The 13,351-nt window shown below is 44.4% G+C and overlaps 1 protein-coding gene across 1 annotated transcript in view; it reads right to left on the bottom strand.

Annotated features, from left to right (window-relative positions):
• Positions 1–13,351, bottom strand: part of CHRNB1 (cholinergic receptor nicotinic beta 1 subunit) — a 46,623-nt gene that overhangs the window by 862 nt on the left and 32,410 nt on the right. Inside the window, exons 7-10 of the mRNA XM_069215590.1 lie at positions 12,940–13,131; positions 10,367–10,590; positions 9,018–9,199; positions 3,942–4,089 (exon numbers count right to left, since the gene is read on the bottom strand). Coding sequence (XP_069071691.1) covers positions 3,942–4,089; positions 9,018–9,199; positions 10,367–10,590; positions 12,940–13,131 — 746 coding nt within the window. The remainder of the gene's footprint in view (positions 1–3,941; positions 4,090–9,017; positions 9,200–10,366; positions 10,591–12,939; positions 13,132–13,351) is intronic.

Below are 13,351 nucleotides of genomic sequence, written 5' to 3'. Positions count from 1 at the left end.
GGCAGTGAAATGCGCAACGGGTGCTTTTGCACCCAATGCACACCACAACATTGCCACCAGCTCGATTACGAACCGGTGTCAATGTGGTGGTGAGTTTTCCACTGGGCCAGTGGCCAGAAACACTGTTTTCATCCGCTGGCCCAGCGGAAAACTCCTAATAGGGCGGCCAGCACTGGCGGTATGCTGGTGGCAGCAGCTTCGGCGGTCTTGATAGAAGTTTCTTGGCTCTTCTATTTGAGTTCTGTAAGAATGGCACCAGCTTCCTGTCTGATGCAGCCATCTGTCCTATGAATGGCAGGCTGCAGTCAGAAGCCTGTAGTAGAGGTGTTTCTCTGAGAAAGGACTTCCTTTGGCTGCCTCTTCAATGTCAAGGCACTCAGGTGCACAACTATGGTCTCTCTCTTCTACAAACTCAAGGGCTTGGATTTACCCACTCTCCTCTTGCTGCCCGAGCTAGACCCTTGAGCTCTGCTCAGTCTTGGATGTGCTTTCCTTTGCTGCAGAAAACTCTCTGGGGTGGAACAGGTGGTCCATCCAACTGGAACAGAAGAGGCCATGTCATGTAAGATGGGAACAAAGAAGACAAGTTTGCAAACCCAACCAGGATAAGGTTCACAAGTTCCAGGAAAGTGGTGAGTATATTCCTTACTCCTGTGGGTATTGGCTAAAACCTTCGTACAGGCCCAGAGATCTGAGAAGAGTATTTTCTCTTTGACAACAACATCTTTAAGCTGACGCTGTAGAACCCTAATGACAGGTAAGTAGGTTTTTTATCCCCTAGGACCAATGATGGCAATACATCTATCTTCTTACTTTCTGTCACCTTTGATTTCTGTTGCTCCTTGCTAAGCATACTTAAGCATCAAGTGGTCCTCTGGGGATTCATTTAGAACTTTAGACCGAACCTTGGAACAAACGTTTTTGTTTCTTTTTTTTAGCCAGAAATCCAGTTGTGACCAAGAGCCATGGCCCGAAGATATGTGTCCGCCTTTTCTAAGGGTAGGGTAGGGCGACGTCTCCTCCAGGCATCCACTAGTTATGATTGCTCATCAGGGAGCGTTACACTGGGTGGCAAACGGGTGTGCGCAAGTCAGGTGAAGTCTCCACCCCAACGGATGGATTGAGATGTTAGATGCAGACATTGGTTCCACAACCTCAGGAATGTCTGCATTTGGACTGTGAACGTTTGCAAAAGTCACAGGCTTACCGTATGTAATGTCCTGTACAATAGAGAATCAAACTTGACGGTCATTGACCTCCTCTAGTAGACAAAAGGAGGTGCCCCGTTTAATAAGTATATATGTTCTCCTGGCACAGGAGATTAGGCGGCAAGTACGCCATGCCCACTCCACTTGGCTATAAAATTAGGTGCATGGGTTAGTGTGGTGGGTCTCCTGAAGCAAAGCTTCGTCAATGTGGTGGTGATCCAGACAGGACAGTATCTGGTGTAAACTCTGAGGGCAGGATGACTGCATGAAAGGTGTGGGGATTGCTACATCCTGCACACAGACTTTGTTACTATGTGGACAAGGAGACTGGATGGAATACAGGGCCTAATATGCAAACTGGGCAGGAGTTTGTTGTACAGAGATATGGTCCTGCATTATCAAAATATGTTAAGGCTGGACCTCAAAGGTATTGTTGTATTATAACCTTTATAGGAGTAACAATGCAAAGAATGGCCAAGAGCATTGTTGGTGGGGTACAGGGCCTGATATAGAATTCAGCGGGGTGTGAGGACCACTGAGAACTGGCAGCCCTGTTGCCCAATCAATCTCATGGTTTCCCAGCTCATTTTTGAGTCAGATGAAGCACCAAGTTTAGGCCAGCAGAACCATTGCTGGCACTGCCAGTGTAAACCTACGATCTGATGGCCCGTCCGCCAAAAGGATGTGAGGTCAGAGTGTTAGTCATATCTAGGGTGGGATGATCATCACTTCTTTACCGACGATGTCTGCCACACGAGACATGGCAGCACTGGCTGGGAAAATGTAAAACAGCCCCCAGTGTTAGGAGAAAACTCCACGCATGTTCAGGGCCATTTAATTTTTGGATTGAGACCTAGGGAATTTATTTTCTCAATACAAAAAAGTTTGGCGAAAAGGCAATTCAACACTTTGAAACATGGCACCCACATTGCAAACATTCAATGTCGTGAAGGGAGACACCAAAATGGCTCTCCTTAGGTAGGTGGGGATCTTTCAATAGGGAAGACGGTCTAAGTGACATACTGTTTGGATTAATGCTGACCTTCCTTTCCTGTCTAGCTGCACGTAGTGCACCCCGTTTCCACTAATTCATAATGTCTTTTGACAGTAGGCTCACTGTACTGTTATAGGAATCTATGTTCTACTGCCTTTCACCTTCCGATAATGTTGTAGTCGGTTACCAGTTATGTGGGTGAATTACCCGCTATCCCTCGTATCTGGACATCTGGTCAGCAAGTGTTCGCAGTGGTGGGGTTGTGCTTCTTTCAAACCATGGAGGCTTTCCACCCTCATCTCAGATCATTTTTGGCATTTGTAGTCCAGACATTCCAGGACAGGTGGTGACCAAATAAGCACAGAGAAGACATGTGATGCACATAAATGTGTCTAGTTTATATCCGGAAACTGCATATTCAAGTGGACAATAGGTTTGTGGATTTAAATGGGACGGTGTGTGTTCTACTGTCAAAAATCAGGAGGTGGGGCTTTTTGGGAGTCTACTGTATAGGAACCCAACCAAACAAAGATAAGCTTTGTTTGCATAGATGGCCTTTAACTTATATGATTTAGCTGTCCATTACCGTAAGTGCTGGTTTTATTCAGGCTGACACAAACATGGCCAAGGTTTTGTTTTATTCAAGTTCATCAGTTACTTCCAATTACCCACCACCCACTGTGGGTTTCTGTGGGATGGCCATTTTTGGTCTGCAGCTTATTGCTTGTTGGAGAAGGAAAGTCTATTCACTTGTAAAAGGCCTCCAGTGAGGCTTTCCTCAACAAATTCATAAACAACCCACCCATCTTTCAGAATTGAACATATGCAGCCATCACCATCCGAAGTATTCAACACAGAAACAAGTTTATAACAAAAAGTATGGAACAGGAGAGAGGTGGACACCAGAGTAAGGAATACCCCATCCTCCACTGTTGGTCTAGCTTTGTCCGCAAATCAACAGCAAGCTGCTCTGATCAGATGTGGATGCAAGGCATTTGTTGCTTGCATGCAGTACATAGTAAAAGTACCCTCCTTAGGGTAACAAAAATGAGAGTGAGGGTGGAATGCTTGAATTAATCTTAGCCAATGGCGATCACTTGAGATATCCCAATCCATCATTTTACGCCCACCATGCCACCTCACCTTAATTCATCCTCTCCATCCATCACTTTTATTTTTTGTGTAATCCTAGGTAGGACAGGTATGCAAGGTGTCTCCCTGGAACCAGCGATACCTGATGGATGAGCCTTAATCAGGGCAAAAGCAGTCCTGGGGTGTTCCGGCTGGACTGTTCACATTGGTGCAGGGTCAAGACTGACTTGTATACAGCTGGCTGCAATCTTTAGTGACATGCTCTCCAAAATAACAATAGATTGGGATGCGGACCGACTGATTACCAGTGGCTGAGATCAATTCCAGCATTCCATCTATCAGTCTTTTGTATAATGTAGCTTCCTGCATTGTCAGATGACGGACAGAGCTTACAGTAATTGGTGTGTGGAGCGAGAATGAGGTCTATAAGTACAAACACTGAACAATCAGACATGTGTTCCTCTCCTTTCTATTTATTCCTAGCCTTTGCTACAGGTTGGCACTTACAACAGCACATACGTTTCCTCTCATCCTCAATCTCTCTCCAGGCGTCAGAGTTTTGTGCATCAGGTCACATCTCCAGACTTCACTCAGTCCCACCAACCACCCAAGTTGCCATCTACTATTCCTCTATCCACTGAACTCACAGCATCGTAGTCCTCCTGTCCCTGCAGCTGCTCGGCCACATACGTGATCGCCGTGAGCGCAGACTTCAGGTCTGGTGGTAGGACCAGGCAGTGGCTGGGACCGTCAATGAACTTTCGCATATCTGTGGAAAACGGATCAATGTGATACCTGCGGAGAAAGGAGAACTGCGAATCAGTGTTAGATCAAGAATTAAAGGGGACAGAGTCACCTACAAGCATCTACAAGCATTATGTGGGTCTAAATCTGGGAAGGCAAAATCTGTAGAGCAATTGTGAAAAACAGTCAAAAAAGGAACAGAAATGCAAATAATGCAGCCACTAGGAGCAATTTGTTCACTCGACAAACTGGGATATGGACTTCAGTACTATTCATCCAAGAACATCCACTAAAAAAATTATATGAGTAAGGCTCTCAATTTTCCGTTTTTACAGATTTTCACAGGTAAATACAGACATAAACCAATAGGTTTCCTGTCTGTATTTGTTTTTAAAAGCAGAAAAATACTGAACAATTGTGTTTCTTATGAGTGACTGTCCATGTTGTCTTTTGTGAAATCCAGGACAACAGCTGAACAGACAGACAGCATGGGTATTTAAAAAACACAGGATGAGATTTCCCTAAATACAGGCATATGTTAAAATATATTTGTAGTATAATGCTGATAGTTACCTGTGGGTGTAGTGTTTTGCTACATTTGGCTGCATAATTTGGTAAAAAACATGACAGGTGCTAAAGAATGAGTGAAAGTTTATAAGTTAATTAAATGTGGACATATACCATTCTATGACTCCATTTATTCTCAAAACACAAAATAAATATGGATAAATATCAATATGATGGTGAAAATACAAATATGGATAAATACAGACAGGAATGTTTAAAAAATAAATACCATAAAACCGGGAGTCCTAAATATAAGACATTAGAAGGCCAGTGTACTTTGTGATGCCCCCACAGTCTTCATCCGTGACAGAGGGCCTCATTGGGAGTCTGGCGGTCAAAAGACTGCCAGACTCGCTGTGGCGGTCATGACTGCCGCCGGTTTGGTGGTCTGACCGTCAAATTAAGAGTTCGGAGGTCCGACTGCCAAACGACTGCCGTCTCCGCAGGGTCAATGTTGCCGATGGGCTGATGGCGGTGCAAGTTGGAATGAGCCAGGGCGCCGCTGAACTAAGCGCCACCCTGCTGATTACAACCGGGTTCTCCGCCAGCCTGGGGAGAATGTTGGTCCCTTGCTCGCAGCACCATAGAATCCAAGCTTCACCGACAAGGTTTAATAAAGCAGAAATCGGTCTAGGGCTGATTGTGTTCCCTTCTGTAGGTATCTTGCATAGGAGTGCGGGATGGACTGCTCCATGAGCAGCAGGGTCTGTACCGTTTTGTATAAGGTGGGCCTCTGCCTTGAATGGCTTCAGGTCTAAAAAGACGATGGGTTGGAATGCAACACAGAGTGACTGCCAGCGGTTTAGACTGTGTGCGAGTATTCCTCCAATCCACATTTATGTGTTTGGAAGACTGCAACACAACACAACTTGGGCAGAAGTGGAAGGCGTGAGAGGAAGCAGCAGGAGGTAGGAAGCAGTATGAAGATTGTGGAGCACGGGATGAGCTAAGAGGATAAAGGGAGAGAGAGAGTACTGAGGTATTGTAAGGATATATATCAGACTTCTTTAATATGTTTTAGAGAAACTCAGTTGATACTTCAAGCACAATAAGAATGTTGATGCCAAGTTCACTATTCAACACTACTGAATCGAAGGTAAAAGAAATTACATTTTAAGAAGTTTCATATTCCAGTAGTTATCAAGTAGATGGATTTAAAAAGAAGAAAGTTTCTTCCCTCCATTCTGCTGAGCCTAGAGGGATCACACTGTAGTTTTAAAGAGACGGCTTTCATAGAACCATATCTCCACAATACTCTTGTGGAACAAGCCTCTTCCTCTTAAAAAAGCAGTTAAGCATCATATCAGGAAAGACACTCTACCTTCATCTGAATTTTACAGGCGAGTTTACACAGACAAGTGTGTTTCTCCCTTGGCACGGTAAAGCTGGCACAGTTGTGATGCAGTGCTTAGTGTGAGAAGCTCTCTCCATTGCTACAAGGCATTTCTGTTTTAAAACAATGTGATCTGGTAAGCATACATACTTTAGTTGAGCTATGCTTTAATTACAGTTTTTAAAGTTTAATATATCTTTTATATGGATTAAGTTTAGACCTCAAGTATCTTTCAGATGTTCTTTATCCATTTTAGTGTCATTTCCTGTGCCATATCTTTCGACAAAGTCACTTCCTATGAGATAAGTAAAGTAGGTCTAGCGACATCATGTCATAACATGGAATAATTTTCTGTGTGTCCTCAAACATGGCATGCTTGCCCATTGGTTGAGTTTGCAACCTGATGCCCGATTCACAAAGCTTGGACACTGTTAGTTTGCATGTCAGTCCTCTACAAAGGAGGTGCTTTTGAAAATGGTAATGGACTTGCTAAAGTGAATCGGGTAGAGGGTCAACACCACTTGGGGTGCATCGCCACAGCCCCAATGGCAGACCCGATGCTGGAATTTTTGGACGCTCCACCATCAGGTCTATCAGTCTTCATCCAACCTCTCCTGTCTAAAGGATTAGCTGCCCATGTGTTTCAAAGAGAGGACATGACCTCCTCATCCGTTTCCTTGTTCCATTCCTTACTCCTTCTTGAGGAGAGAACTTTGCATCCCTTTGCAACGCTCTTAAAACTCTTGAAAGTAAAAGTTCTCAAGTTCTCTCTAATCTCACCTCCACCTACACATCTAGGGGAGAGGTATGACGCAGTGACTGAAAACACTCTGCCCCTTTTTTCCTTCTTGTAATTGGTGCGCTGTAGGTGTTGGTGGCAATAGGGACAAACAAAGTACGGATGCCCAAGGGGCCCTTAAACAGATTGAGTGATCCATTACCTTCTGCATAATTTCTGAAACTGGAGGTACCTGCCTACTGAGGCCTTTGGAAGGGCTTTGGTTCAGCTCATGCGGTGTGGATGTCTGATGCCAAGGGTCTTAGAGGCCTGACTTACCCTACATCAGATGCACTGGTGAAGACACCCACAATTACTTCAACAGCAAGGGTTACATTTCAGCTATGCTCTTTTGGTATAGGGAGCCCACTTGCTGAGGGCCAAGTAGATCTGAAGTAGCATGTGTAACACCCCATATGTACTGGAAGGGACCCCCACAATTTCTCTCCACATTGGGGCTACATTTGACTTTTGCTCTGGCTGTTCAGGTAGCCCACTTAGAGACAACTTAATATATTTCCCAGTGCTATATGGGCTGGAAAGAATAGAGATGCTCTTGTTGGCAGAGCGGACGTTTGGTGAGGTCAGGATTTATCAACATTTTTATTGTTTTTGAAGAGCTGGCTTTGATCTGGATAGAGACGTCCTTGAGTATTTGATGGTCACCATAATAAGTATCCGCGTGGTTGGGAAGATGCTGGTCTACGGCAATGGAACTCTGTTATGGTTTTAAGGTCTTTTTATATAGGATTCTGCGATTAGGTCTCTCTGAATCCCTTGGTAGGGACCCTATGGGACTTGATCCTGATTGAATGCTGATTGTGCACATTTGCAAAGATACTTCTCGTGGAATGGAGGTGTGGCCAGCCTTAAAGGCAATGGGGGGGGGGGGGAATTGAGGAAATTGATCCCACAACAAAGCATTAAACTTTCATTAGGAATTACATTTTCCACTGCCCACAAGAGGGTCATCAGTGAATACCTTAATCATCTCTACATTATGATTTTTTTTTGTTTTTTTACGCAGATTTAACGTGATTCAACGGCATGCATATTGACCTTTCTTCGGGATGATTACCTTTTTAGGGGTCATTCATAAGATTGATGCTCTAAGTAGCACCTCATTACTATGAATCTTGTCAGCTTATTTCCACGTAGAGTTTTCAGCCATAACTCTGTGTTGTCTGACTTTGTTCTTGATATGCCAGACAAATTCGACTTTATGAATCACAGATTCAACTTACTCACCAACCCACTGAATCGCCTTCTCACCCACATGCTCCCTCATTCTGCCTCGTCGTAGCCACCCACTCTCTAAGGGGTGGTACCCTAACCTTTAATAATGAGGTACACTGAGTAGCGGCCTCTGGTGCAGGAAGGGATGGGGTTTGCCTCTCAAAGGTGGGGCTCTTCCAATTGTTGATAATGTACTGCACAGGTGGAACTCTACTAATTAGTGTTCATACATGTGACTGATATGCTGCCATGATCTTAGCCTCGTTGTGCTAAGTTATCGTGAGCTCTAATCCTAAATATACCCTGCACCAATATACCATGCGGGGCAGAGATTTACACATCAATGTGAAGTTGGCAGAGCTTTCTCAATTAGTTTAAAAGTCCAGCTAGAGTTTATTATTCATAAAGATAACATGTGAATTTTAGAGAATTGACATCCATGCACAAACATTCTAGATCTTCTAATCCTGAGAGTGCCAGACTGTTAAAGCCCAGCTGCACTTCTTTAAGAAGTCCTGGGCGTTTCTTAGTAAGGAAGCACTGGGAATTCTTTTAGGAAAAACATCAATCATAAAAGAAGCCTGGATGGTAACTCTGCAAGGGTCCAGATGGTAATAAGGACAGCACAGTGCCAAGCATCCCTCTTCTTCCTCATGGACCGCTTGCCTGCTAGCGACTCAGTTGAAGGGAGTTTTCTGATTGGCATTATATAGTCACCTTCTATTGATTTCCTTTGTTTGTATATGATGCTTTCGAGTAACAGCAACTTTAATTCAGTATTGATGCAGCACTGCTAAGCAGTTTCTTGCAATGTGAATAAAAAATATGTAGTTAGAACAGCCTTCCTTCTCATCAAAATACTTCAATAGAAATAAAGGAATAGAAAAAAATACAGACCCACATTGGAGTTCATAAGCTTTTGAAGACACACGGAGTTCTTCAATAGATGGCATTTTACAAATTCATTACGGGGTAATATTCTCAAAGGAAAGACAAATCACTAATCTGTCTGCATTGTCTTTTGATCAGTTGTTTACTGTGTTTGCAGGTTCACTTGTCACTCACCTGTTGAGTTTGGGAAAGATGAAGTCGCTGCACGGTTTACGGATGAAGTATTCGTCGTTGGCCCTGGTGGCTTTGACAGCAGTCTCGCGTTTTCCCAGCAGTGGGGAGGGCGCGATCTTCAGGGGAGGCTCAGGTTTGGGCCTCTGCAGGTGGAGGTATCGAGGAAGGAGGTGAATGAAGATCTGGGAGGAGAGAAATGTGGTGGTGAGAGGTAATATTTATCAATGGCCACTGGCAGCAAATGGCTGCCCAAGATGGTCAGCTGATAAGTGCTAGAAAGCAAGCGTAAATTGCTGTCCCTAATAATCCAACATGCTTCAACACAGACAACTGCTACTATAAGAGGGGTGTTCCATGTTTTATGACAGTGCATTGAACAGTAAATGCAATGGGTATTTTTTGAGAGAGTGGTGGCCAAGTTGTGGAAGAATGAGGGAGCATGTTGGGGAGAAGAGTGTGGAGGAGGCTGAGAGAATGTTAAATTTCTGGGTTTTTTAGGCCAGTTAGTGACTAGTGTATCAGAACAGAGTCAGACAGCACACCAGTGTTCAAAACATCAACATACTGTTAAGCAGTCAAAAGTGAAAGGTTCTTCTAAACTTTACGTTCATGTTTGTGGGGAGCAGCAGCATTAAACATTTGTGAACTGAGTTCAAGCAATTTTTATATTTTTGTTTTAATTTTATTGATAATTTATAAAGCATGCAGCGGCTTCAAAGGGTACCCTGGAGCTGGCATGACCAGAGAAGGAGGTCAGGAAGGGAGCTACATATTTATCTCAAATTGCCTACCTGCATAGTCAGTAGATCTTGGGGGGCCTGCCATCTTCACAGTACAATGTAGATTCAGCAGGTTTTATTCAACAAAGCAGTTCCCGCCTCTATGGCAGGAACTTCTTCAAAGACAAATAAAAGTGTGAAAGCTGGCTTGTTTTCCAGAGGCTGCGTAAGCAACTGATGAGCACTTTCTGCAATCAGAAGATGAGCCCAGAACCTGGGAGATTTGTTTTAGATAATAATTGTAAAAAATTGAAATAAAAAATATGATGGCAGTTTTCCTTCAGTGCATGACCCATTTTAGCTTTTCTTTAATTGTTCGGTCGTACAATGGTGGACATGGCGGGCACATACATAAAAAAGTGAAATGGTTTGTTGGAAGGTCCAAGCATCTGCCATTGTTCCTGATGCCCCATTAACCCTGTCTCTACATGACCCTCCAAAATGCACTCAGTGCAACACAACCCCACATTCGCACATACACGGGCCCACACCAATAATGGACTATCCACTCCTCACACGCGCTGGACATTCGCGTGACACTGTCTCGTCATCAGGTGAAGGCATACGTACCCTGCGCACCCACAGTGGCATGGCGTGCGTGTTAGGCGAGCGGTGGTGGAGGTTGAGCACCACCACACTCAGGATGACGGAGAAGGTGACAAGGATCATGGTAAACATCAGGTAGTTGACGATGATGGGCACGGACAGGGAGGTTTCGGGCACCTTGTCGGCCAGCAGAAGCAGGAAGACAGTGAGGGTCAGCAGCGCGAAGATGGACAGAGTCATCTTTTCACCTAAGGTAGAAGAGAAAGACGTGTTCAGCGCAAACTTCTGAATCCTTCACTAATTCTAATGCTTACTCCACTACCGTTTCTCTTTTTTCTTGAGTTCCTCTTTGTTTTCTACCCTTGTCTACGTCTCTTCTTTATTCCCACTCTCCCTAATTCCTCTCTGCTTCAAACTAATGTTTCTCTTCTATGTTTTCAACACTTTTCTGTTTCACTTATTTCTTATCACCTCATCTCTATTTATCCACTTTATTTTCATTGGTTCCCAGTATTTTCTCTTTGTTTCTAAAGCTATCAATTTTTCATATTTGTTTTGATTGATATCTATTCCTGTCTTTGTTTCCTACCCTTCTCTATTTTTCTTTGTGGTGTTCAGCCCCCCTCCAATTCATTTTCTTTGTTTCCCACTTTGCATATTTCTCATGTTTATTTTTTAAGCTTTTTAATTTCTACTTTGTGTTTCCAACCTCCTATCATTCGTCTTCCTTTTGAGCTCTTTCATATTTCTACTTCTATTGTACCAATAGCTGGATTGACCCTAATTCACAATCCCCGCTTTGTGTATGGCACCAACTGTCAGCGGGGCTGGAAGCTACTTCCCAAGCTATTTAGAGTGCTGCACCCTTGAACCAGGCATGTATGTCATATGTAGCCATGCCCAGTTTCCCAACAAGGATGTACCCCCTCGCCACATCCCTTGCATCAACCAATCAGTGTGAATAAGGGCCGGTTTCTCTAGCACCTTCTTTAGACCGGACAACCAATTTTTTTTCGCTAAAATTTTTGGTATTTCTCGTTGTCTATTCAGCTCCTCTTTAGAATTGTGTAGCGTATGATGTAAAATTATGATTTAAGCCACGTGCGCCCTGCCAGTGGCCATTTGCAGAAGTTGACACATATACAGTATCCGTCTCTTCTCTTCTGCAGAGTCTGTGTGTGCTTCCTTAGGATACAAAGCCCACCTGGACCCCTGTGATGTATACAGAGGACATGGGTGACCAAGAACACAGAGTCTACCTGAACCCCTGTGAAGTATATACAGACCATGGGTGACCCCCAACCTACGGAGTCCACCTGGACCTCTATAATTCAAACACAGAGCAGGGGTGTCCCCCACCCCAGCCCACAGAGTCCACCTGGACCCCTGTGATGAACACACAGAGCAAGGGTGACCCCCCCCCCAACCCACAGGATACAACTGGATCCCTGTGATGCATATACAGAGCATGAGAGGTCCAGGCCACAAAGACCACCCTGGACCCCTGTGATGTATATACAGAGAATGGGTGACCCCAGCCCACGGAGTCCATCTGGACCACTGCGATGCACACACAGAGAATGAGTGGTCCCAGGCCACAGAGTCCACCTGCGGCTCTGTGATGCATATACAGAGCACGATTGACCACAGAGTCCACCTGGACCCCTGTGATGTATATTCCAAGCATGGGTGGCCCCAACCCACAGAGTCCACTTGGACCACTGGATGCACACACAGAGCACGGGTGGCCCAATCCCACAGGGTCCATCTGGAGCTCTGCGATGCGCACACAGAGCATGGGTGGCCCAAACCCAGAGATGCTGGATTTCATCACCAGGAAGAAGAGTCAAAGGATGAAAACACGGGCTCAGAAACCATAGACAGTAGCAAACATCCATAGGCAGTGAGGTTCTGTGCCAAGGAATCCTTCCCTTCCTCAATGGCGACCACACGCTCTCTGAATCACTTTAACCTTTCTCTCGCTTTCAGATAAATGCACAGGACCATCGCCGAACGATTCTCTTAGTACACGTCAAAGAACTTGAGTTCGCCTCCCATATGCGAACAACAAGAATCTCTTGCACGCTAGTTTCAAAACTGGATCATTTCTCCAGCCTGCACCTCATTCTCCCTTCTCCTCTGCAACCCTTATTTCAGTCATGTCTGTGCACAATGCCCTCCTCTGACTCCCACCATCTCTTCCCACTTTACTTCAACCACTACTTACTTAATCCTCTTTGTATTTACAGGGTATACCTTCTTTTCTTCTCTAGCCTTAAGGTCTGTTATTAGTTTTACTGATCACATTGTTATGCATTATGCATATAATTCTCCCCCTCAGTTCTGCTGATGTCACATTGTTTTCTGACTGCATATTACCCTGGTACTGTTGCTGTTCAGGTCTGTGTAAAGGGCTCTGACACCACCTTACTGTTGTACACCATATACAACACTACATAAATACCCAAACAAATAAAACAAATACATCTTGGTCTTGCTGTTCCATCCTCCCTATGCCATCTTTCTTGGATATCACCCACTCTCTCTCTAGTGTTTCACCTTATCTTCTTCACAACCCATGTCCCTTCGCTCCTTACCTGCGTCAGGTGGGAGGTAGAAGACGAAGATTGCGAGGATCGTGATCAGGATGCAGGGGATGATGATGTTGATGATGTAGAAGAGGGGCTTGCGTCGGATCACGAGGTAGAAGCTGATATCCTCGTACAGCGGGTCCCCGGATAGCGTGTTCTTGCATGCGGCCTTGTGGCGAATTTCCCACTGACCGTTCTCTAATGGCAAAATGTTCAAATCAGAATTTTTTTTACTACATAGGAAGAAATATATCCTCAGATGTTAACATAAAATGTTGAACCTTAAAGTGATGTTAGTTGCCTAAAATTTGACAATGTTGATAAATTGTGATTGAAAATCTCACAACAAGTACATTTTGTGCCTCAACAACCCTGTCCACCAATCTCGCTTCATTTACAGAGGACACAACTGTCCCTG

The sequence above is a fragment of the Pleurodeles waltl genome, chromosome 12 (assembly GCF_031143425.1).
Source record: "Pleurodeles waltl isolate 20211129_DDA chromosome 12, aPleWal1.hap1.20221129, whole genome shotgun sequence".
Classification (NCBI taxonomy): Eukaryota; Metazoa; Chordata; class Amphibia; order Caudata; family Salamandridae; genus Pleurodeles; species Pleurodeles waltl.
The sequence above is the reverse complement of the archived record's forward strand: the minus strand, read 5'-3'. Positions and strand labels throughout refer to the sequence as shown.